Genomic DNA, 22,488 nt, shown 5'->3' with positions numbered 1-22,488 from the left:
AGTCTCTCCAGCTCCTCAGGGATTTGGTTTTGTTTTTTCAGTCTCACTGTTTGTTCTGGAGCCACTCTCTTAGTCGCTGTTCTGTTTCTGTGAAGAGACACGGTGACCAAGGCAAATGTTGTATTTATATGTTTATGTGTTTATATTTATATATTTATATGTTCATAAATATGTTACAAAAGCATTTAATTGAGGGCTTGCCTACAGTTTCAGAGGTTTAGTCCATTATGATCATGGCGAAAAATATGGTGTCAAGCAGGCATGGTGCTGGAGAAGTAGCTGAGAGCTACATCCTGGTCTGAAAGCAGAATACAAGAAAGGAGACTGGGCCTGGCATGGGCTTTTGAAACCTCAAGGCTCACCCCCAGTGACACACTTCTTCCAACAAAACCACACCTATTCCAAAAAGGATATACCTTCTAACCCTTCTAATCCTTTCAAACAATTCTACTCTCTGGTGATTAAGCATCCAAATATATGAGCCTATGGGGGCCATTCTTATTCACACCACCACCTTCCACTCACTAGCCCCCATAAGCTTGTACCCATTTCATAATGCAAAAAATGCATTCAGTCCAACTGCAGACGCCCCATAATCTATCACAGTCTCAACACTGTTTAAAAGTCCAAAGTCTCTTCTGAGTTACTCTTTACTGTAACTCCTATAAATCAGAATCAAAAGGCAGATCATATACTTCTAGCATACGATGGCACAGAATATGTTTTACCATTCCAAAAGCAAGTCAGCGGAGCATAGTGAGGAAATACTGGACCAAAGCAAGAACAAAAGACCTCAGGGCAAACTCTAAATTCTGCATCTCCATGTATGATGTAAAAACTGTCTTCACATCTCCAACTCCTTTAAGCTTTGTTGACTGTAACATACTCTTCTCTTTTGGGCTGGTCCCACACCCAGTCTGCAGCTCTCATTGGCAGGTGTTCCACAAATTGGCATCTCCAACATCTTGGGGGACTCCAGGTTTCACCTCCACAGATTCACACAGCATCCTCTCTCAGCCTCCATTCAGAGACACCCCTGACACTCACCTGGCCTCAGTGGCTTTCCTTAGCTATGAAGGGAGATTCCACAACCCCTTTCTTGTATCCTTGACTCTAAGCCAGAGCCACATGCCCGAAGCTGCCAAACTTTTTGTTTCCTTGAGTACAGGACTTGGCTCCAGCATCGCCTTTTCTTATGTTCTTTTTCTCCTCACATTGTACATTTTGTATTTCATCTTGTTAAACTTGCTCCTTTTCATTGAAGATCTGCATGAAAGTGACCTCTACTAACCACTACCACATGGCATAGTCAATAATTTTAATAGGCCATATGTATCGAGAAACTCATCTGTTTCTGTTAGATTTTCCAATCTAGTGCGTGTCCTAGTTTGCTTTGATAAACACCATGACCAAAAGCAGCTTAGGGAAGAAAGGATTTATTTGGTTACACATCCCAGGCCACTGTCTCTCAGTTAAGGAAATCAAGGCTGAAGCTCACACACAGCAGGAACCCAGAGACAGGACTGAAGCAGAGGAATGTGGCTTAGTGAGTTGCTTTCTATGGCTTGCCCAGGTTTCTTGTGCAATCCATGAGCACCTGTCCAGGGGTGGCCCTGCCCACACTGAGCCCACATCAGTCACTAATCTAGAAAATGCACCGCACACTTGCTTACAGGCTCTTGAACTCACCACCTTATTCACACACCCCAGTTTCTGTTGCTACTGGTGTTAGTTAGATTCCTGAAGCATTAGAGAGAGGCAGCAAGAAGAAAGAGACCAGAGTCTGACTTTCAGCAGACTGTGTTTATTGGCGCACACAGCAAGGGGAATTGAGGGGCTTGGCAGCGACCCTTTATACAGCAAGAGGGGCTTGGGAGTGAGGAAAGTGCTGCAGCCTTAGAGGCTGTGTGTGTTCACAGTCTCTTTCCTGGAACTGTCTGAGTCAAGCAGGACAGATTATTTTGTGAGACAGGCTATCTCTGCAAACATTCCTTTCTGGACTGACCAATGACTAATCAAGGTCATCTGTATTCTAGTAGGAATCCTGTAGGAATCCGTTTTACCAGGAAGCACTCTATGGCCTGGTCTTTGTCTCTGTGTACTCTTACACTTTTATTGCTTCTGGTTTCAACCTGTCTTCTTTAAATCGAATGAGTTTCCAGTCTTGAGTGTTGATAAAATTCAGCATCCCATTTATTTGTTCTTGCTTAGAGAATGACTCAATGAGTGAACAAACTCAGGCTAGATGTCCACCACTGGAGGAGGGCAGCTGGAGGAGGTTTCCACCTCTCAGAGGGAGTCTGACAGGTCACTTTCAGTGCTTCTACCTATTGGGCAGCGTACGAAGGAAATGTGTGCCAAGCCTGTCTTGTGTCAGTATGTTCCAAACCTTAGTTTTTCTTTACTGCTTGATGTGTCATCTCTATTTAGAATTCATACCTGCACACCAGAATGACCACAGGCTTTTGCTAAAGTCCACCTTATACGGGCTATATCTGTAAACTTAACAGAATACTAGAAGGAATGCACTGCTGACCCATTTTATAGGCAACCAGACTGATGTTCAGAAAGGTAGGGAACTGGCCCAGGGCACAGGGTGAGCAGAGTTGGGTATTAGAACCTCTAAGTTGATATGCCTCAGATATGTAAAAGGCTCTGTAAATGGTTCTGTACTATGAGCTGAGTGGTTTTTATATTTCTACTTTTTGCTTGTTTGGTTGCCCTTCTTTGAGACAGGATCTCTCTGTGTAGCCCTGGATATCCTAGAACTCACTGTGTAGACCAGACTGGTCTTGAACTCACAGAGATCTGCCTGCCTCTGCCTCCCGAGTGTTGGGATTACACATGCCCAGCAGTTTTTATACTTCTAGTTGGTTGTAAAAAGAGCTCAAAGAAGAGTTCTGTTTCATGATGTGTGAGTATATGAGATTTAAGTGTCATTGTTTCTACATGAAATTTCATTGTGGTACAGCCATATCCATTCATTTACATCCATCTGTGGCCACAGAACCAAGTAGTTGTCAAAGGCCATATGGCCCAGAAGTCTGAACGTTTTACTGTCTAGTGCTTTATAGAAATCCTTGGCCCACCTCAGCCTTACAAGTGAGAATCATTCCTTTCACACTTTTGAAGATTATGCAGTCCAATTCCAAGTACTTTGTTGGAGTAGTGGCCCAAGTGTGTGGCGTGGAACTTAAAACCCAATTTCTTACTCTGAAATGGGGAGTTCATGACTACTTTTCTCTCTGCAGCTAAACTAGTTGACTCTGTCCAGCATTCCATGGACACTCATTCCTATGTGCCTGTCGACTTTCTTTACATGTTTGGTGAGACCCATGAAAGAAATGTTAACACTAGGAATTGTATGTAATAAAAGTTGACCTTGAGTTACAGCATCACATTGATTTTTAGAGATGGGAATTAATTCATATTTCACTGATGTTGTTTCCTGCTCCCAATGGTTTAAATGATTCAAAGATACACAGCATAATCACAGAGCAAACAGAAAAAGTAAGTTCAAGTGGCCTCATGGAGACATGACATGCCTAGAATATCTTGCATAGAGCAAGAGGGTCCCTGGCATACTCAGTGGGTCACCTTCATGCTTGCCACTGGCCTAGTTCACTTGCTTTTAATGAGTTGAGTGATTACAAATACTCACTTACATGGAGGATATTCACATGGCCATGGCCACATTCACAACATTGTATGAAGCATTTTTTTCTTTTCTTTCCTCATTTTTCTCCCCTGTATAATCCCCCTTTGTTGAGAAGACAAAGAAACTCAAACAACCTGATTCTGGAGTCACAGCTAATCATAAACATGTAGATCACATTTTGTATCATTGAGCGTTGACCATGAGCCTTTCAGTGATTCATTTATTCATTCTACACCGAGCATCTGCTAATTGCTGAGCACTGGGTTAGCCAAGTGAGCTTGGAACAGATATGGTCTCTGCCTGTAGCCTCGCCTAGAGGGTAAGGAGTAGCCTATCAGTTAGCAGAAGGAATGGATGGAAAATAGCAACTTTGATGAGGATTGCAGTGGAAGGAGAATGCCCAACATTGTTTGGGAGTCCACCTTGGGAAGCACCATTTGGCATTTAGGTCTTTTTGCCAGAAACATTGGGAAGACATTAAAGAGCTTCTCATCAGGAAACATATGATTTATGTGTCCAGCATCTCATTCTTGCTGCCAAGTAGATGATGGATAATAGAGGAACAAATTAGGTGTGGTGTCATCAGTGAAGCCATTGTGAACATCTAGTAGGAGTTGCTGGTTTGCTCGCCAGTGTGGTGAAAGTAAATAAGGAATTAGTGAGGGCATTGGGAATTACTAGGAGGTCAAGTTGGCAGGACAATTATTGACTATGTTTGGTGAGGGACATTGGGGGATCAGAAAGTTGGGGTGCCATTTGCTGAGATGGGGAAAGTACTACCTTGTTGGAGTGGAGACCACACTAGAAGGATGGTGAGTTTGACTACCAATTGCTTTGGGGGAGGGCAAGTGGAGCTACTAAATGTACATTGGACATGTTTCTGAAACTCAGAGTAGTCACTGAAGCTTTCAGGACCTGACCGGGGCTTGCCTGCCTCTATGATTTTACACCTGCATGAAGACAGTCAGCTGCTACATCCCACCACATCCCATTCCTCAGTCCAGGCCTGCAATGTCCTCTTCTCAACTAGAAGCACCTTGCCCTCTAGGGACCCTGCAGCTCTCAGCCCTCCCTGTCACCAAGGTCTCTGTCCTCTCAGTCCCATCTAGCAACAGGCTTGACCTTCTTCCTACTCCTCTTATTATTCAGATCACAGCAGTCTGAAGACTGAAGACTACCTGTCTCCCAGAGTTTTTATAATCTACCTCTACCTCCTGGCTCTAGCTCAACTTTCTAGCACTTAGGTAATGGGAGTAGGTAAACAGTATCACAACACACAGGGGGTTCATCATGTGTACATACTTCCATAAAAAGTACATGTTAAAGATTCTGGGTTAGGCATGTTGATGCACACCTTTAATCCTGGCACTCAAGAGGTTGCAGCAGATCTCTGTGAGTTTGAGGCCATTCTGATCTACGTAGTTGCATCCTTGGCCAGCATTTGTATTAATGAACATAGAAAGCTAAAATTGGGTGTGCAAAACACTAGCTGTTTCCCACAGTGTGTTTACTGTGACTGCCTTTGTTAAACTGTTAGCATTGTGGTTGCTGATTTGACTGAGGTATTTTCACTTTCTCCTCAATATCTTGAATTATCTTCAGGTGATCCACTTTGAGTTTGCTCAGAAGTACTGACACTTGGCACATGGTGTGTTGAACAGAAACCATCCTCTGCCTCCAGCTTTGTAATCACCCTTCAGCAGGGGCCCACAGCAAACAAGGCTCCCTCAGGGCTACCCCAGGACTCCCCCAGGGTAGGGCTGCCAAGAGGAGCACACTGAGGCTCGTGAGGCTCTGGCAACTCACTGCTCCCCCAGCAGATGCCCCTGACTACCCCCAAGCCATGACACCTTTATGCTTTTCAGGCCTGGGAAGGAAATATAAAACTTCTCTCCTTACCATAAACACCATGGCTTCTTCCCAAACAGTTCCCTCTGAAATTATTAGATCAGCTGTCAATTTTCACTTTCTTATTTTATAGGCATGAAAGCAAAAGGGACCCAGTGACCACTATAAAGTCGAATGGTAAGAAATAAACAGACACCAATTGTCATTTCTCATCTTAACCAAAAGTGTTATGTTGTGTATTTGTCTTCTGTGTCTTTGTGTGAGGACTGTGACATGTCCTGTGAGCCCAAGGACAGCCCACACAGCTGCCCATGAATAACACCTTTAGTGGAAGGACCATGAAGGTGCCATGGGATGCAATGGTAGTGCAGTTTATTTGGAATTGATTGTCAGAATTGTTGCTCTGTACCTACAGAGTGCTTCAGCTCTATTTCCCTGCCCTCAAGGCAGGGCCCATGAGTATTTATTGCTCATGCCTGCAAGGAATCTTGCAACAACCTTGATTGGCCTCTCCACACACAGTCCCTCCTGTCCCTACCTGGCCACTAGCATTTAACCCAGATTTACTCTCTTCACTTGCTACTTACCAGTTCCACCATCTCTCACTAATTGCAGCACAGAATGTAATTTCCTCCCTGGTATCCCTGGTGTCAGTTCTTAACTTGCAAGGCCACAACTGTCTGACTTTGCTATACCCCTGCCTCTGTGCCTTTGCTCATAGTATTCCTTTATATGAAGTTCTTTTTCTTTCCTCTTAAACTCTAAGTTCCTCTTCATCCTTTAACACCCAACCTACAGTGACGCTCTAGCCCTCCTCCCACAATAACACTGGGACACTTCCCTCCCATGTCTGGGCTCCCTGCTCTGGTCTCCTTTCCTCCCATCCCCCACTGGTATTAATGGAGAGTGCAGGTATGAATCAGATGGCCTACGTGTAACTGAGCTGAACCACCACTGATGCCATGATTGTAGCCAGATGCCTACTCTTGTTCAGCTGCATTAATAGTATTCTAACCAGCTTAGTGAAAGGATTAACTGGGGTCCTATAAAAGAAGCCATCTAAGAGCTGCCTGGTTGTTCTCTATAGATGCCAGTTTCTGACTGTCCAGACAGAAGATGCTGTTGATGCCCTACCACAGCCTGTCAGCTGCCTATAGGTCACCTCAGCTCCTATAGCCTACATGAGACAGATGTATCTCTGTCCCAGAGCTTTTGTCTGCCACACAAGCATGTGAAGCTCTCACAGAGGACCAGAGAGTTGGCAGCTAGGGTTAGGAGATAATGGATCAGTAAACAATGTCTTACTCTTCACTGGAAAAATATAGGGAAAGCTCTATACAGTCTCTCAGAGGATCCTCAAAGGGATGTGAATCCCAGTGTCCACTGCCAGAACCCATAGCTCTCACCAGCTTCCTCTCTTCTTGGGTCACTCTCCCATTCTCCTCACCATGGTAACTAAGATTGCCTCCCAAATAAATGATAAGTGTTCAAATCAACCAATCACTACTGCTCATTTTCCACCAAGTCTTCCCCTTTTCTGATCTAGTCCTACAAAAACAAAAACAGGGAGATAAAAGTGAGGCAGCAGTCACAGTAGGGTGGTGTCATTCCAGGTAACCTAGGTTTTAATGTCTATCCTATAATAAAGAATGGGACATAATGAAAGATAAAAAGAAGGATTCTTCAAAGATTGCTCTCAAACAATGAGAAGAACATAGCATGAAATGTGTAAATTTGTACAGGTGACACAGTGCTGGCCAGTGCTCCAACTAAGCCATTGCCTTGCTATTTTGAAAACCCTCTGTCAGAGTATAACAATGTTAATGAGCCATGTACTTTTCTCTTCCAGCCTTCTGGGGGGAATCAGATGACAGTAACTCTGAAATCGAAGCTGCTCTTCGTCCTAGAGACCATAACATGTCCGATGACTTTGATGACTTTTATGACACATGAGCTGTTACAGGCCAGAAATAAAGTCTTTAAACAAACTGTCAGTATTTGTGTATAATTCCCAACATAAAAATATCCTTCCAAGTTTGCTAGTTGTTAAAGGGGGAAACTGAAAGTTGTTCAATTGAGATTGCGTGCTAGAGATGTGAGCAGGGGCTGGGGAGTAAGTAGTTGAGTAGTACAGCACTTGCCTAGCATGAGAGAGGCTCGGGGCACTGATCCCTAGCACCAGGGAGTGCTATGAGCAGCCAGAGTAATGGCCTATGGCAGCAGCAGGATGGTGATTTCCAGGCCATCCTGAGCTGTACAATCAGACCCTGTCATCTCAGCGCTTGGGAGATGGAGGCAAGAGGATGAGAAGTTCAAGGCTAGTTATCAGCTACATAGGGCCCTGTGGTAGTGTGAATGAGAATGGCTCTCATTGGCTCTTACATTTGAATGTTTGGTCCTCAGTTGGTGGGACTGTTTGAGAAGGGTTGAGAGGTATGGTCCTGTTGGAGGAGCATGTCACTGGGGGTGGGATTTGAGGTTTCTAAAGGCCATGGCATTCCTTGTTAGCACTTGCCTGCCCTCCCTCACCTTTCCCTCTCCCTCTGCCCCTCTCCCCCCTCTCTCTCTGCTTCATGGTTATTATCTCAACATGTAAGTTTTTACTGCTCCAGCACCCTGCCTGCCTGCCTGCTAGCTGCCATGCCATGCTTCCAGGCATGATGGTCATAGACTCCACTACCCTCTGGAATCATGAGCCCCAAATTAAATGCCTTCTTTTATAAGTTGCTTTGATCGTGATGTTTTGTCATAGCAACAGAAAAGTGACTAAGACAGACCCTGTCTCAAGTGGACACAGGATTTGACTAGACATCTCCCCAAAGATATAGTTGGCCAGTAAGCATACTAAAAAGCTTTTAGTCGATAGTAAAATGTAAGTCAAAACCACAGAGAGATACAACTGGGATCTAAAGATACAAGTGTTGGTGCAGATGTGAAGAAATCACACAGGCTGCTGGTAGGGTTGGATAGGATATGGAATAGCAGTTTTGGAAAACAGCCCTCAAAGGGTTAAACACAGACTTGCCCTGTCATCTAGCCATTCCTCTTCAAGAGAAATTATATCTACCCCAAAATGTGTTTTAAAATGCCCATAGAAGTATTATTCATAGCAACTAAAATGTGGAAATAAATCTCATCACCTGGTAAGTGATAAACAGTGAGGTCTATCCACATAGTGAGATGTCAGAACACCAAAAAAAGGAATGGAAACTGATGTGTGCTGTATGGGTGAACCTTGAAAATACCACACTAAATGAAAGCAAGCTACAAAAGACTGCATAGTTTATAATTTGTTTATATGAAATGTGTTCAAGGCTACCCTGGTCTACATAGGTGGAACTACATAGTGAGATATATGTATTTATATAATTTTTAAAATCTCTGATGGTTATTCTTGGTTGTCATCTTAACTAGAATTAACTAAATCTTCAAGCAGCTGGGTATACCCTTGTGGGTTTTTAATTAAATCATTTGAAGTGGGATGACCCACTTTTAATCCAGCTCTTTTGAGATGGGAAGATACCCCTTTAATCTGGACCGTACCTGAGGCAGCCTCTAAAGGACAAGGAAGAAGGAAGCTCTTTCTCTTTGCCAGCTTGCATTCACTAGCAAGTCCATTCCTTCACTGGCATTAGAACCTACTTCTTTAGGATTTCAGTGTAGATTGAAAAACTCAGTCATTCAGCATCATGGACTGAACAACTACTGGATTCTTGGGCCTTCAGTTGGTAGACAGTCATTGTTGGGCTAGTTGGACCACAGCCTATAAGCCATGCTAGTAAGTCGCATGCTCTTGAGTGTGTGTGAGGGAATGTGTGTGTGTGTGTGTGTATTCATTCTTTCAGTCTGTTCCTCCAGAGACCATGACTAATACAGTATCTTATCATTTTTCAAAACACTCTAGTTTCATGTTCCAACGTTGTCTTTTCTTCTTTTTACTATCATGGGAAAGTGAGAATTAAGTCTTCATAATTGTTGCTATAGTTTGCATGTTCTCTCTAAAACTTGTGTTGAAAATTGATGTAATGGAAATAGATTTCAGAAGTAGGACCTATAAGAGGTTAGGCCATAGATTAATGACATTTTCTTGGAAATGAATTCTCAGTTAAAGGATTAAGTTTGACCCCACACCCCTCTCTGACTCACTGCTCAGTCGCTCTACCATTTGATACAGCACGAAGACCTTGCTAGATGTTCGCACTTGTAGAACTGTAAGAATTTCTGTTCTACATGTTATCTAGAGTCAGATATTTTATGATAGCAGCAGAAAGGGACTAAGACAACCAGGCAGATAAACAAAGAATGCTTTATGTCCTATACACAAGAGAAGGAGTTGGACTGTTTTAGGACTGGAAAAAGCTTTCTAGAGAATACCTTCTCAAGTGTTTTGAGTCAAAAGGGGACCAAATCATCAAAGTCCCTCATTTTAGAAACACTGGTCAAAAGTGGTCTTCGTGTGTACTGGCTAGGTTTTTGTCACCTTGTCACAAGCTAGAGTCATTTTGGAAGAGGAATCTCAATTGAGAAGATACCTCTATCAGATTGCCTATAGGCAAGTTTGTGGGACATTTTCTTTATTCACACTGATATGGGAGGACACATTCCACTGTGAGTGGGATCCTGCAGAGGAGGCATGCATCCCACATGCCACCTCAGGGCCCATGGTCCTAGATGACATGAGAAAGTTGCCTGAGAAAGGCACGAGGAGTAACATACAGAACAGAAATTCCTAGAGTTTTGCAGCTGCCAGCATATGGCAAAGTCTTCATATTGTGTCATACAGTAAAGCAACTGAGCAGTATGTAGAAGAGGGGAGTGGAGCCAAACTTAATCCTTTAACCAAGCAGCATTCCTCCATGGCGTCTGTTCCATCCCTGACTCCACATCCCTGCCCTGAGTTGCCTGGATGATGGGCTACAAGCTGTAAGATGAAATAAACCTTTTTTTGCCCAAATGATGTTTTATCACTGCCATAGAAGCTCTAAGAAAGCTTGGCAGTGGTGGTGCACACCTGTAATCCCAGCACTCTGGAGGCAGAGGCAGGCAGATCTCTGTGAGTTTGATACTAGCCTGGTCTACAAAGTGAGTTCCAGGACAGCCAGGACTGTTACACATAGAAATCCTGTCTTGAAAAACTGAAGAAGAAAACTAAAAGAGAGAGAAAGACAGAAATAGAGACAGACAGAAAGAAAGAAAGAAAGAAAGAAAGAAAGAAAGAAAGAAAGAAAGAAAGAAAGAAAGAAAGAAAGACTCTAAGACAGCAATTGGTATCAGATCTGTGGGATATTGTGACAAACCTGACCATGTGTTGGGGAGGATTGTGGAAGGATTTTAGAACTTGGAGCTAGAAAAGCTATTTAGTACTCAGGGTTTAATGGCCTGTTTTGTGGGAGCTTGGAAGATAACAATGTTCAGAGGGATGCAGACAGAGTTGGCCTGGTTTATGATGTTTCGGAGGGAGGCAAAGACTACTTGGGGCCATTTATGTGGTATTTTGTATTAAGAATATGTGATTTGGGGGCTGGAAAGATGGATTAGAGGTTAAGAGCACTGACTGCTCTTCCAGAGGTCCTGAGTTCAATTCCCAGCAACCACATGGTGGCTCACAACCATCCATTATGAGATCTGGTACCCTCTTCTGATGTGCAGATATACATGGAAGCAGAATGTTGTATACATAATAAATAAATAAATAAAATCTTTAAAAAAAGAATATGTGGTTTTAGGCTCTAGGGCTGAATAATCTGCTGTAATTTACAAGGGACTAGAATCACTAAAGTGAAACCTTTGCAATGGATGCCAGTCACCTCAGCCCGAAGAATCATCTTCAATTAAGAAGAGACCATCATTATCAAGGCAAAATCTTCCGGGAATTATTTCCTCAGGGTCAGCACACAGAATCTGTAGTCCAGAGAGAGCCAAGGCTGCACCTTGTCCTGGCAGCCAAACTTGGTCATGTCTAATAGACTCCCAGCTGGTACTGGTTTGAAGGCACGAATGGGTCATGGAGAGCCGCTGAGGTTTGACACAGGGAGAGGTCAGGAGAGGCCACTGGTGAAGGTGTGGTAGAAGCTCCGGGATGGAGAGACATTGAGGTCTGGCACCATGTGGCAAGGTCAGAGTCCCTGAAGAGATCCCAGAAGGGGCTGGTGGTGACAGTGCAGCGCAGTTGGAGCAGGTGATGCCAGCATGTTGGAGATGCCGGTCAGTACAATGAGACAACAGCCAAGCACAGCAGCAGGTATGGTATGGAGCTGGCTTGAACTAATGAGATGAGCTGTGTGTGCTGTGGATAGCAAAGCTAGGGAAGTGGAGCCCTCACACCTGGGCTGCAGAGACGGCTCAGTCATTAAGAGTGCTGACTGCTCTTCCAGAGGACCAGGATTCAATTCCCAGCACTCACATGGCAGCTCATTAACTGCCTGTAACTATAGTTTCAGGGAATCAACACCTTTACACAGACATACATGCAGGCAAGACACGAATGCGCATGAGATAAAAATAAATTATATATAAAAAAGAATTGTTACGCCCACTGATGCTCAAAGGACCGTGAGTGTGTCTCAGAAGTCTGAGGCATGTGGGAGAGCTTAACCTGAGGTATTAAGAGCTGGAGAGCTGCTCCCACCCTTCACCAGCTAAAGCACTCAAGAGAACAGGTCCTACACCTCACATGGGCAGCACAATAGAGCCAACCCTGAAGTTGTAAGTGTGGGAGAGCTGACCACAGACCACTGTGACAGATGACCATCTGCCATGTGGTGGTGGGGGGGCAAGGCAACGATGCCCTCCCCCTCTTGCCCCTGTCACCTGTGGTGGGTAAGGGAGCTGACCCTCTGCCTTACCAGCTGCAGCGCCTGGGAAAGTGGACCCTGCATCTTGCTTGGGCAGCACAATAGAGATGACCCTATTGATGGGGGTGTGGGTGAACAGCCCTGAGAATACGAGCATGGGAGGTCTGGCCCCACCCTCATTTGCCATATGGTGGTGTGGGCAGGGTAATGCCAGCTGGGGGGGGTGCCCTCCCTACCCTCACCCCTCGATGCCTGTGGTAGATAGAAGTTCTGGCCCTGAAGTCATAAGATGGGAGAGCTGTCCCTGACCCTCACTAGACTAGCTGTGGCACTTGGGAGAGTGGCTTCTCCACCTCGCCTGCACAACATGGTAGAGCTCCCACACCTGATGACTAAGGTGTGGGAGAGCTGAGCCTGAGGGCAGTGAAAACAGGAGAAACGGCCCCGCCCCTTGCCCATTACTGCAAGGAGTGAACTAGCCATGGAGGAGAATCTCACCCTGGTGGTGAGGACAGGGGAGAGCTGGCTGGCTGACCAACCCTGAAACTGCTCAGGCTCAGAACCAAGGTTATGAGTTGACCCATCCCAACATCCACCCCATCTATGATCTGCTGGAGCACATGAAGGGGCCGGTCCTGCAGACCCAAAGCTGCAGGGTCTCCATGACACAGGACAACGACAGGATATCTAAGAGGAGCCCCAGTGAGGGTTCAGCATCAGTAGTATAGCAGAAACCAGAGGCCTCAAACCAGACCAATGACTCTGCAATCAACACTTGCAAGTAAAGCTATATGAATAAAAGGGTTTACTGGGTGACTCACTGTGTCACACCACAGCTTCCACGACAAGGTTCCCCCCCATTCTCTTAAATTTTATTTCATTTTTGGGGGGCAGGTTGTAGGGGCAGAGGGTGGACACCAAGGGAAGGTGAATGGCATTAAGATGCATGGTGTGAAGGACACAAAGAATAAATAAAAAGAAAGCTTAATTTAAAAAAAGAAACGATCACCAATTTAGTCAGTGTTGTTTGAAATAGCAGAAGTTGGGAACATTAGTGCCTCTACCAAGAAAATAATAAGGATTGTTCATTGCTTGTTTCTGGAGCCTGGGGAGCTGGATTGGTTGGTAAGGGGCTCATCACTGGTTGCTGGGAGTTGGATTGGTTGGTAAGGGGCTCATCACTGGTTGCTGGGAGTTGGATTGGTTGGTAAGGGGCTCATGTCTGGTTGCTGGGAGCTGGATTGGTTGATAAGAGGGAGGCTCATTGCTGGTTGCTGGAGGCTGGGGGGGGGGTTGGGTTAGTCAGTAAGGGCACTTGATACACAAGCTGGGGGATCTGAACCTGGATCTCTGCACTCACATAGAAAGCCAGGTGTGGTGACGTGCACCTTTAGCCCAAGGATGTGGGGGTTGGAGACAGGAAGATTGCTAGACTTGCTGACCTTCAGCATAGCTCCAGGTTCAAGCTGAGATACCCGTCTCAAGGGAATAAGGCAGAGAGTGGTGGAGCAAGACACCTGACACCCTTCAGTAGCCTCTGCATCTGTGTATAGGCCTGTACACCTCTACACATGTATGCACATACCACACTTGTATACATCACACACACACACCAAATTGGTTAATTAGAAACACATTGATGAACTGTTTATACATTAGTAAATTATATGTAACACAATGGAAGGACATGACTTCATGCACTGTGGGTGACACTGTAGAACATTAACATCAGCCACTCAGAATCAGAAATTACTGAAAGGAGGCAGAATCTACATGTGAAGGAATCTGGGGAATCTACTACCTGATTTAGTTGTCCTGTTTTCTTTTCTACACATACACACACAACAGTAAAATTATTATTTTCTTGTTTTAAATTATTGTAAATGCTGGGATTATAGCTTGGTTGGTAGAGTGCTTGGCTAGCATGCATGAAGCCTGGTTCAGTCCTCAACACAACATAAACTCGGGCATGGTGATACAAGCCTGTAATCCCAGTACTTGGAAGGTGGAGGAGCAGAATCACCATGCACTCAAAGGAATCCTTGGGAACAGAGGAAGTTTGATGCCAACCTGGATTATGGGAGACTCTGTTTCAAAAAGACAAAAAGAAAAAAAAATTGATAAAACATAGGAACTTCGCCAATTTAACCACTACAAAGTACAGAGTTGATGTTAAGCACATTCACCTTGCAGAACTGATACCAGAGTTAAACTGTAACTTCTTTTTTTGTTGTTGTTTTGTTTTTGTTTTTGTTTTTTCGAGACAGGGTTTCTCTGTGGCTTTGGAGGTTGTCCTGGAACTAGCTCTTGTAGAGCAGGCTGGTCTCGAACTCACAGAGATCCGCCTGTCTCTGCCTCCCAAGTGCTGGGATTAAAGGCATGCGCCACCACCACCCTGCTAAACTGTAACTTCTGTTCACCTCTTGGCAACCATGTTTTGTATCTTGGTGAGTCTTCCCACCCTAGGTATCTGACAGTTATCCAGTACTTGTCCCTTTTGTGGCTTATTTCACCATGCATAATGTGTTCAGTTTGATTCACATTGAAGCAGAATCTTCTTCCTTTCTGAGGCTGAAGAACATTCTGTCCCATATACAGACCACATGTTATATAGCCATTTGTCCAAGGATAAATAGCCAAGCTCCTTCTGCATTCTGACTTGTGAAGAATGATGTTATGACTTTAAATGTACAAATATCTCTTTGGTGTTCCTAATCTTTTTTCACTCTAGAGGGTGGTCATATCCAGAAATAAGATTGCTGGATCATATAACAATTTGATTATGAGTTGATTTTTTAGATTTTTTCATTACATTATGTCCATTATCATCATGGCAAGGAGCATGGTGGCATTTGTGTAGACATGGTGCTGGCTACATCTTGATCACAGGAAGTGAACTGAGTATCACACTGAGTGAAGCTTGAGCATAGGAGACCTCAAAGACTGCCCCCACAGTGACACACTTCCTCCAACAAGGTCACACCTACTTCAAAAAGGCCACTCCCTATGAGATTATGGGGGACAATTGCATTCAAACTATCACATACAGTATTTATGAAACTGGCTTGGCACTTTCTTTTATCCTATGCCTAGTTGGTAAAATATATGAGAAATAACCATGTTGTGAAAAAAATTATCAAAACCATGAATGTACAGTTTCTGTACATTATCCACCATCTCCTGTCCCGCTTCCATTTGCCTCTTCCTATCTCCCTTCCTAAAAGTGACTTTAATAGTCATCACCTAGTAACATTAGGAGCTACACCCATAAAGTCTCACCTAAACGACTGCCCAAATGTGGATGGCCCAAATGGACATGCCAAAGTGGATGAGGGAAAGCTCACAAAGCCTAAACCCTACAGAAAGAACTACTTAGGAAACTGAGGAAAGCTGGGAGCAGAAGTGATCTTCTCCAAGGAAGAGTGCATATCATCTGGTGTCCAATGTCTAACAGCCAGCCTGAAAACACACATGCAAATAACATTATATGAACTCAACAAGTTAAATTTAGGTGTGTGTGTGTGTGTGTGTGTGTGTGTGTGTGTGTGTGTGTGTGTGTGTGTGTGTGTGTAATAACAATTAGTGAAAAAAAGAGGCCATACAGCTGAAGAAGAGTGGGGAGGGATATCTGGGAGGGTTTGGAGAAAAGAAAGTGAGAAATACTGTAATTATGGTAAGGGGAGATGAAACATTCCATCCTACAGCGTAGCTCCTTAAAACTCTGGAAGTGAACAACTCAAAAGCTTCAGAAAGTCCCTGAAACTGAGCAGATTCACTAGGCTCCTCCAAGGTTATATAAGCAGTTAGAACTCTAATCCTGCTGAGCTTCCTGACTGTGGCTCAGACCAGCTAAACTACCTGAAGAGTCACTCTCTAACCTGTCATGCTGTCTGCAGGTGGTGCAGTGACCTCGAGATTTCCAGCTTTTGTGAGCTGTCAACCATGATGAAGGGTGGGTTTCTGGTGATGCAACTGTCTTTGAGTCATACTTGCTCCTCCTGTAAGTAACCCCCTCACCCATACTCTTATAAGAAACTTTCTAAAATAAAACACTAGTTCACCAATCCTAAGTTTTATCTGTCATTAATTCCATGTCTGAGTGAATAGACACTTATTTACATCTTCTCAGGCATAGTGTCATACATACAGCATTTGTTCTTAACAGAGAAACCCAATTCCAAGGTGAATTCTGTAAATCACTAAAATTAGGTTCATCCAATTTTGTCCCTAGAAATACATCCCTGTGACTGTCCACACTTGGTCAAGGCATAAAGCCTAAGAAGGTAAGTCTTGGCTAGAGACCTTAAGCCCCACACAGTTACCTGTATTTACTGCCACTAGACCTTGGCTGTTCTTAAATGGTCTTCATTTTATTTTTAAATATTTTTATTTTAATAAGCAATCTTATTTTACATGCCAATCCCAATTCCCTCTCCTTCCCATTCTCCCCCCCCCCATCCACTTGGATGTTCTTCATTTTAATAAATTGTAATTCTACTTTCAGATTCTCTTAAAGTGATCAGTGCACTGCCCTCTCCTCCCTGACTTTCTCCACTACCATGGGATTTGCTGTGCTCAGCATTTAGTTGTGTTACTGATTGACAAGATTCATTTAGGCTCCAGTTCTCTTTCTTCATTTTCCCTCCAACAACAACAAAGACAAAACCAAGCAACTGAAAATGCTAACAGCTTTTATTTAATTCTCAAGCTCCTGTCTGCTTTTGATATCCCTGTCACCAATGGTGTGTCCTTAGCAAAGGGTTCTGGTGACAGACTTCATTGGATCAGTTGGATAAAGCTGGCAAAAACACATTAAAAATGATCGCAATAATTCCAGCCCCAAATCCAGGCAGATAACAATATTACTCAATAACTTAGCCAAACTGACAGGCAGAACTTGTCCAATAGAATGGCTCGTTGGCATTCAGCAGCTAAGATTTCAAGTCCAACAGCTTTAGGTAGTGGTTGTAGATATTTACTTCAAAATCATCTGGAAATCTCTGGCTCCTTGAGGTAGCTCCCTTTAAGTCTTTTTGAAAGACATGGTGTCATCATGTACCTCCCTCTGCTGATGATTTCCATTTCCCCAGGCCAGGCCAGCCATTGATACATAGACTAATATTTGATGACAGATGGCTGTGTGAGCTTCTGGTAAGGCCATATCTCACTTTTGGAATGCAAGTGATAACCGAGTTCCTCTAGAGCCTTATTTATTATACTATTATTGTGCACAAACTCATTAGATTAAAGCATTCTGCCAGTCAACTTGATCCTACTCTTCCCCAGCTGTCATGCTGGCAGCTCAAAGATGGTGACAGATGATAGTGACGGACAGAACCTCTGCCATCTCTTGCTTTCCCAAATTCAAAGCTACTCAACCAGGAGGACATGTTGGAAAAAGAGCTAAGGAATCACTGTGCAGTATGCTGCATTTAATCAACACAATGGTCACTAAACAGCACTCCTGGGGTTCGGCTGGCAGGCTTTCCTAGCACTGGCAAGTCCACACATTACCACCTTACAAAATCAACCAAAATCTGACTGCATCCCTCCCTCCAGTCCCACAAGGATGCTGCCATTTCCGCATGTGGTCTGGACTCTGGCTTGTGGACCAGTCTTTCTCCCAGTTTAGATATGCCTGTGTCCAGTCTTAATGCACAAACACTTCTTGTTGGCATTCTTGCAACAGTATAGTAATCATTTATTCAACCACTCATTCCTTAGGTGCATTCATCAAGGAGGACTTGTTGTGTGCCAGAGTCTACTCCAGGCCAGATACAGAAAGATGCATTTGGTCTCTGCCCTCATGGACTTGTCTGTCTCACAGGAAAAAAATAGATCACCTGGATGTGACTTGTTTAGAGTGATGTTTTAACTTCTAGAAAAGATGGACAGCCAAATATAGTGAGTGGCTCAGGGAATAATGAAGTTTGTTCTTTAATCATAGATTAGTCCCAGGGTTAGCAGGTGGCTCTGTTTACTTGGTTTAGACAGACTTTAGAACTCAGAAGCTGGAGTTCTTTACATTTTGTTGTTCCACCATCTCCAGGGTACCATACTGGTCTGTGTGGACAAGCTGGGGTTATAGGCAGTAAAAGCAGAAGTCCTAGAAAAGAGAGTTCCTTCTCATATTCTGTTAGGTAGCAATAGCTTGCTAGAAAGACGTTGGGAAACCATCTCCATCTTTACACATGCTGCTGGGAAGAGGAAGGAACTTTGCTGGACAACTGATAGTTTGCTATACTATGCCATGTGCTCAGTACTGAAAGAGGAGCATCCCCAGAAAGGCTGAGACATGTGGTGGTTAAATGTTCAGGTTCACGACCAGACAAACATACACTGGAATCCTAGACTAGGCATGTTATCCAGCATCTGAAGATACTTAACGATTGCCTAGATAGCCTGTGAATAGACATTACCAAGCTTAAATAAGAGCATCGCCTTTGGGCTGAATCTCAAAAGGCCAGCAGTTCAGCAAGAGGACATCTGGGAGTTAAGTCATTTTGAGCATGAGTGAGCTGTAGGATGTGCATAACTAGTACATCAGTTTTTTTTCCAATAAGTGATTAGAATTTTCTCATACCACAAGCTATCTCTTTATGAAACTGAAGTGGGGGTGACAGTCCAAGGTGGGAGCTCAGAAAACAGCCAAAAACAGACCTCCAGATCGCACAAAAACTCAAAATGTAGATCGAGTTATTCCAGTTCACTCCAGATCTGGGTTTGATAGTTCTCCCAGCCTGAGAGGTTCTTCAAGGATCCCAAGTCTGCTCAACATGGACAATGCTGTCCTTGTGGCTTTTAATCAATGGTTCTTCCCACGGGCCACGAAGATTGATCAGTGAGCTGTTCTGTCTTCTCTTTCACCAAAGCCTTTCCCCAGTTTCTGGCAAAATTGTTTCTTTGGGAAGAAAAATGTAAGCACTAACTCCTCAGGTCCCATTTAATAGCCAGTGGGGCCCTTAGCATTGGATTGAGGAGAGGTGCAATCTAAACTAAAGGTTGTCATCCTTTACCCTTCCATTCTAACTTTTTTTTTTTCCTAAATCCATTTTTAACAGTTTACAAAGCAGTAGGTTTCCATAGGACACTTTCATGCATCCTTGCTTTGGTTAAATCTCATTTTTCTTGTCTCCCCCTCCCCTACCCCACCCCATCTTCACTTAAACATCCCCACCCCGGTATTCTTTCCCTCCACTTTCACATACATTATATTCTACTATACCCGTCCTTAGTGCCTTCTCCCGTTCATCACCCCTGTCTAGTCTCCTTGCCTCTACAGTCACTCCAACTTAAACATAAAATCTAAAATTTCAAATCTGCAATCCACATATGAAAGAGAAGTAATGACCATCTCTCTGAACCTGGATCCTCAGTATATTTCCCCATTCCATTATTCTTCTGCAACGTTCATAATTTCATTTTTTTTACTACAGCAGAATGAAATTCTATGCATATATGTATCACATTTTCATTATCCATTCATCTGTTCCTGGACATCTCAGCTAAGTCCATTTTCTAGCTATTGTGGAGAGCTGTAACAAAAGGATGAGCAGCTATCTCTGTGGTAGGATATAGAGTTCATTGTGTATGTGTCTAGGAGTGGTATAGCTGGGTCATGTGGTATTCCTCTTTTAGATTTTTGAGAAACCTCCACACTAATTTCTGTAGTGGCTGCACCCGTTTGTACTCTTACCAACAATGAATAATGGTTTCCCTTCCCACACATCTATACCAGCATTTGCTGTCCTTTGTTTTCTTGGTAATAACCAATCTGACTAGAGTGAATTGGAATTAAAAGCAATTTTAATTTGCATTTCCATGATGGCTGGGAATATTGAATACTATTTACTGGCCATTTGTAATTCTTCTTTTAGGAATTCTGTGTTCAGCTACACAGCCTCTTTTGATTGGATTATTTTTGTGATGTTTAGGATTGTTTTGTCTGGGTATTAATACCCTGTCGTGTGTGTATATCTGCTAAAGGTTTTCTCCCATTCAGTAGACTTTCTCTTCCCTCCATTAACCATTTCCTTTGCTGTAAAGCCTTTTAATTTCATTGGGTCACATTTGTCAATTGTTAGCAATATTTCCTGAGCAACTGGCATCTCATTCAGAAAGTCCTTACCTATGTCTATATCTTGAAGTGCTTTTCTTTCTTTTTCTTCCAGCACTTTCAGATGTTGCATTAAGATCTTTAATACACATGAAGTTGATTTTTGTGTAGTGTGAGAGATAAGTATCTATTTTCAATCTTCTACATATAGATACCCAGTTTTCCCAACATAAGAGGCTCTCTTTTCTTCAGTGAGTATTCTGGCTCAAAAAACATATGGCTATAGCTGCATGAATTTATATCTGTATTTTCTATTCTGTCCCATTGATTTATGTGTCTGTATGGTAATATATTGTTTATGATTTAATAGCTTGCCTGAGGATCAGAATGCAAAGCCAACCATCCTAGACAGCACAGAAGCTGGGCAGTGGTGACACACACCTTTTATCCCAGGACTCGGGAGACAGAGGCAGATGGATCTCTCTGAGTTCAAGGCTATCCAGGGCTACATGAGAGTGAATCAGTCAAATGGAGTAACAGAGGTCACTCCTTTAATCCAAGCACTAGAGAGGTATATAAGGAAGAAGCAAAGGGTCTCATGTAGCAATTAGTCTACAGCCGTGTTGAGGAGAGCATTGCAGTCTAGGATTCTGAGGCTTGGTGGAGAGCAGTGCAGTCTGGGGATGCAGTCTGTGGTTCAGTGGATTGCCCCTTTGGTCTGAGCATTAGTAGAGGTGAGAACTCTCTATAGCTGGCTGCTTTGCTTCTCTGATCTTTAGCTTAAACCCCAATATCTGTCTCTGGGTTTTTATTATTCATGTTACATGTCTGTTTGGGAGGTTCTCTCTCTCTCTCTCTCTCTCTCTCTCTCTCTCTCTCTCTCTCTCTCTCTGTGTGTGTGTGTGTGTGTGTGTGTACCATTACCATGTCTATTTGGTTATTTTGTTACTGTGGCTCTGTAACATACCTTGATATTAGGTTTGATGATGCCTCCAGATTTCCCCCAATCCCCTCAGAATTACCTTTTTTTTTTTTTTGAAACAGGGTTTCTCTGTGGCTTTGGAGGCTGTCCTGGAACTAGCTCTTGTAGACTAGGCTGGTCTTGAACTCACAGAGATCCGCCTGCTTCTGCCTCCCAAGTGCTGGGATTAAAGGCGAGTGCCACCTTTAATCCCAGCATTTGGGATGGTTACCTTTTCTATCTGTAGGGTTACCTTTTCTATCTGAGGTTTATTGTAGTTCCAAGTGACTTTTCAGAGCCAGCACTCAAGAGGCAGAGGGAGGCTGAGTTTGAGGTCAACCAAGTCTACAGAGTGAGCTCTACAACAACCAGGGCTACACAGAGAAACACTGTATTGAAAAGAAAAAATTGGAGCTGGAGAGATGAGTCAGTGGTGAAGAGCTTGTACTGCTCTTGGAGAGGACCCAAGTTCAGTGCCCAGTACCTACATCTCATAACTGTCTATGACAGTTATGACAGAAGGGGCAACAATGTTTTGCCACATGCTTCCCTGAAGACATTGTCTTGAAGTTGCTTTAAACTGACCTAGCTATCATGGGCCACTATCAGCCATTGTCCCTCATCTCTTCTTTTTTAGGCTCTGAGCTGGCCCAGCTGGAGTTGGACACCACAATTATTTTTACAACCCTTTGGCAGATGTTGAGTTAGTTGGTCCACTCATTGTTCCTTACCTCCTATATGTGTGGTAACTGTTGTTCTGTACTTCCTGGAACCAGCCTCCTCCCTAGGAGTATTGAATGCAGATCTCAGGTGTCAAATTCACATGAAACAACTGAGAGAGCATCTTCCTTGGACCTCCAGATCTCTCTAGAGGGATCCTTGGAAGAAAATTGGTTTAGTTCCTCCATTATTTATTTATTGATTTTGATTTTGATTTTGGTTTTTCAAGACAGGGTTTCTCTGTGTAGCCCTGGTTGTCCTGGAACGTGCTTTGTAGAACGGGATGGTCTCAAATTCAGAGAGCTCCGGCTGCCTCTGTCTCCCTAGTACTGGGATTAAAGGTGTGCTCCACCATGCTCCATTTTTGAGGACTGTGAAAATCTAACAGGAAGTTGAATTCTAGTCTGCCCCTCCCCTGAATAGGAAATAAGTGACACTGAACTGCACCATC

General features: G+C 43.6%; 1 protein-coding gene across 2 annotated transcripts in view; it reads left to right on the top strand.

The window, feature by feature from the left end:
- The window catches only part of Kiz (kizuna centrosomal protein), a 106,831-nt gene extending 99,331 nt beyond the window's left edge, over window positions 1-7,500 (top strand). For both annotated transcript variants that reach the window (XM_027421590.2, XM_027421589.2), the window contains 2 exons: window positions 5,640-5,683; window positions 7,356-7,500. In XM_027421590.2, coding sequence (XP_027277391.1) covers window positions 5,640-5,683; window positions 7,356-7,459 — 148 coding nt within the window. In that variant the 3' untranslated portion in view covers window positions 7,460-7,500. The remainder of the gene's footprint in view (window positions 1-5,639; window positions 5,684-7,355) is intronic.
- The last annotated feature ends 14,988 nt before the right edge of the window (window positions 7,501-22,488 follow it).

This window comes from Cricetulus griseus, chromosome 6 (assembly GCF_003668045.3).
Source record: "Cricetulus griseus strain 17A/GY chromosome 6, alternate assembly CriGri-PICRH-1.0, whole genome shotgun sequence".
NCBI lineage: Eukaryota > Metazoa > Chordata > Mammalia > Rodentia > Cricetidae > Cricetulus > Cricetulus griseus.
The sequence above is the reverse complement of the archived record's forward strand: the minus strand, read 5'-3'. Positions and strand labels throughout refer to the sequence as shown.